This window comes from Lottia gigantea (assembly GCF_000327385.1).
Source record: "Lottia gigantea unplaced genomic scaffold LOTGIsca_22, whole genome shotgun sequence".
Classification (NCBI taxonomy): Eukaryota; Metazoa; Mollusca; class Gastropoda; family Lottiidae; genus Lottia; species Lottia gigantea.
The window spans coordinates 1521820-1525933 of record NW_008708555.1 but is presented as its reverse complement, the minus strand read 5'-3'; the positions used below and the strand labels follow the sequence as shown (position 1 = coordinate 1525933).

Below are 4114 nucleotides of genomic sequence, written 5' to 3'. Positions count from 1 at the left end.
TCTTTGGCTTCAGATATATTTTTGGTTTTAAAATCTCTTCATGATTTAGGTTTGTAATAAGCTATACATTTATGTATATTTTAACAAATGGATGAGTTTCCCTTTTAAGATAAATAGGCCTATTGTTACGCTAAAAATCGCAATAGTGGTGTGGTTACTAATCATAAGATTAAGGGACGAGTAGGTTGAATTGTCAAGGAGGACTCACAGGCCGTTCCTTGCTTATGTTAAATGATAACAAAAAAAATTCAAAGTACTTGACAGTTCGTAGTTACATAGTCCGTCTTATACTTCCTCAAATGGTGAGATATTTCAATAGATTGTCTCATATTTCCTCAAATGGTGACATATTTTCTTAGATTGTCTCATATTTCCTCAAATTGTGACATATTTTCTTAGATTGTCTCATATTTCCCCAAATGGTGAGATATTTCAATAGAGTGTCTCATATTTCCTCAAATGGTGACATATTTCAATAGATTGTCTCAATTTTTAAAAATGGTGACATATTTTCTTAGATTGTCTCATATTTCCCCAAATGGTGACATATTTCAATAGACTGTCTCATATTTCCTCAAATGGTGACATATTTCAATAGACTGTCTCATATTTCCTCAAATGGTGAGATATTTCAATAGATTGTCTCATATTTCCTCAAATGGTGACATATTTCAATAGATTGTCTCATACTTCCTCAAATGGTGACATATTTCAATAGATTGTCTCATATTTCCTCAAATGGTGACATATTTCAATAGATTGTCTCATACTTCCTCAAATGGTGACATATTTCCTTAGATTGTCTCATATTTACTCAAATGGTGACATATTTCCTCAAATGGTGACATGGTGAAAATATTTCCTCAAATGGTGACATAGTGACATATTTCATCAAATGGTGACATGTTTCCTCAAATGGTGACATATTTCCTTAGATTGTCTCATATTTCCTCAGATGGTGAGATATTTCCTTAGATTGTCTCATATTTCCTCAAATGGTGAGATATTTCCTTAGATTGTCTCATATTTCCTCAAATGGTGACATATTTCCTTAGATTGTCTCATATTTACTCAAATGGTGAGATATTTCCTTAGATTGTCTCATATTTCCTCAAATGGTGAGATATTTCCTTAGATTGTCTCATATTTCCCCAAATGGTGAGATATTTCAATAGAGTGTCTCATATTTCCTCAAATGGTGAGATATTTCCTTAGATTGTCTCATATTTCCTCAAATGGTGAGATATTTCCTTAGATTGTCTCATATTTCCTCAAATGGTGACATATTTCCTTAGATTGTCTCATATTTCCTCAAATGGTGACATATTTCCTTAGATTGTCTCATATTTACTCAAATGATGACATATTTCCTTAGATTGTCTCATATTTACTCAAATGATGACATATTTCAATAGATTGTCTCATATTTCCTCAAATGATGACGTATTTCAATAGATTGTCTCATATTTACTCAAATGATGACATATTTCCTTAGATTGTCTCATATTTCCTCAAATGATGACATATTTCAATAGATTGTCTCATATTTCCTCAAATTGTGAGATATTTCCTTAGATTGTCTCATATTTCCCCAAATGGTGACATATTTCCTCACATGGTGACATAGTGACATATTTCCTCAAATGGTGACATGGTGACATATTTCCTCAAATGGTGACATGGTGACATATTTCCTTAGATTGTTCATATTTCTTCAAATATTGACATATCCTTTAGTCGTGACACCTTTCCTAAGATCGTTATTCTATATAATTATTGTAACATATAATGTGGATCGTCGTAGATCGTCGTAGATCGTTACATATTCCAAAGATTGTCTCAACTTTTAATAGATTACTATAGATCTTCATATATATGTATAAATAATTCTGAAGCGCCTCATGCCTTTCCAAAATCGTTACATTTTTCTATAAGTATTCATACATTTCCATGATCTTTATAGATTTCCACACACCGCAATTGCATTCAGATTTGTCTCCACATATTTGTATAGATCGTCACCCATTTACTTCAAGCGTTATACACTCCTTTACAGATCCTCTCGTATTCGCACGAATTGTTATAAATTTTCCACAATCGTCACGCACTTCCAAAAATCGTCACACGTTTAAAAACAATTCGAAAAGTATTTCCAAAATCGTCACGTATTTCCAAAATCGTCACGCCTTTCCAAAAATAATCTCGCATCTTCAAATATCGTCAAGTATTTCCAAAATCGTCACGCATTTCCAAAATTCGTCACGCACCTTCAAATATCGTCACGCATTTCCAATTATTGTCACACATAGTTGATATATGTAGTCTATATCAACAAACTATAAATATCCATAGGGTTTAATCATTTTCATTTATATCTAATGTTTATCCGATTAATGATCCGGTCCACATTCACCCCGATTCCCGAAGAACAACAGAACAACAGAACGACCGATGATTGAGATAACAAGGGGAAGTAAGTATTTTAAAATAGAGGCACACAGTAATGGTTCTGGGTATGATTTCGAATGCGTCTGATCTCAAAGTCCAAGACACAGTTTAACTTTTAACAGCTTTGTTCGATTTGACTTTATTCTGTCCATTTCTGATACCTTCCGCCATGTTGCTGCTGATGTAATCGAACACATGACGCCAAGCTAGTTCCGTTTCCGGTGTGAAGTCTTCTTTCAATTTATGTTTTAATGCATCTCTGATTGCTGGCCACAACAACTACAACGAAAGAAGACATAAAGATTGATTAGCGGCAGAAGTAAATTGGGGTAAATTGAGGCAGCAAGCATTGAAGCTAGATTGTCCTAGATCACCCATTGCTGTCCAGAGTAGCAAGGTGAAAGACCCGGTCAAATAATCTACCAGACAACATGATATTAACCGAACACCTCCAATATGCGAAATCAAATGAGCATTGGAGATAGATGGATTTACTAACTGCCCTTATCAACAAAATAAGACTAATGCCCTGGTCATATGAGGTATGATTCAGCAAGATACAGACTACTTGATAATATCATGAAAACTTCCAATATACAAGATCAACCAATACAAATAAAGCTTTCGATTAAAAGTCTTGAAGGAATACATGTATATAGCTATGAATAGTTACACTCTGAAACCGACCAAATTGACAAGAACGACGGATACAGAATGAAGGTTACCCACCGAGATCATTTCAGGCTGTACGTTATATTGCGAATGCTTCTCTCCCATGGTCAACAGGATATTGGTTAGATAGACTGAATCATCTAGACTCTCAACGGCTGCTCCCAATCCTTGCATTACAATCATGGCGTGACTCTGAAGCTTCACCTCATCAAAGAAATAGTCAGCCGTCTCTGAGGGCAGTAACAGCTTTCTAAATAACTTCTGAAGATCTTTCTGAATTTCAAATAATCTGCAAAGTAACAACATACCAAATGAACAATTACACATGTATAAAACGTCTCGGAAAAGATACTATTGACAAATGCAATTGGCATCAGTTGGTCTGAAAGAGAACGTCCTGCTTCGCATATTGTCGGATGGTAGAAATAGCATAATATTCAGTGTGGTCAATAGTTGTAAATGTTACATTGTTTTACCAGGTTGTGCTACAAAAAGTCATTTTAAGCACATTTGAGAGGAACATTCCATGGTCTACAGATATCATGTAAATATCCGTCAATTTGTCTTGGCTGAACACAGGGAACTGGGAAAACATGAATATGAGTTTGTACAAACTGTACCTTTGAAACATATAAACACCAGTGCCCATCATATCTGTAGAGAGTATAGCCCAGGTCTTCTGTACAATATCTACTTCTCTCTGAGTTAAATATCCGGGTAGATCTTTTATACCTTTATTACGTATCGTGGCTGATATCGTACAACCCATTGTGGCTAGTTCTGAAATGATAAGAGAGACATGTCTTGAGTGGCAAACTAACATAGCATCGTCGGAAATGTGAATGTATTGTGGATGTCTAATATAGTGTTCCAGGGTGCAGCAGTTTGTCTTTGGCAACAAAAGGAGACAAAAACATAACAGACGTCTGCAACCGATGATGTGTCAAGCTTTAGAAGATTGAGCTAGCATATATGCAATATCATCTTCAGAATG

The 4114-nt window shown here is 34.9% G+C and overlaps 1 protein-coding gene across 1 annotated transcript; it reads right to left on the bottom strand.

The window, feature by feature from the left end:
- Positions 1-2556: 2556 nt before the first annotated feature.
- LOTGIDRAFT_159879 (hypothetical protein) lies at positions 2557-3889 on the bottom strand (the record flags this gene model as incomplete). The annotated part of the gene is made up of 3 exons (XM_009054577.1): positions 2557-2727; positions 3178-3409; positions 3741-3889. The coding sequence occupies 3 exons, from the start codon at positions 3887-3889 to the stop codon at positions 2557-2559; spliced, it is 552 nt and encodes a 183-aa protein (XP_009052825.1).
- Positions 3890-4114: the final 225 nt, after the last annotated feature.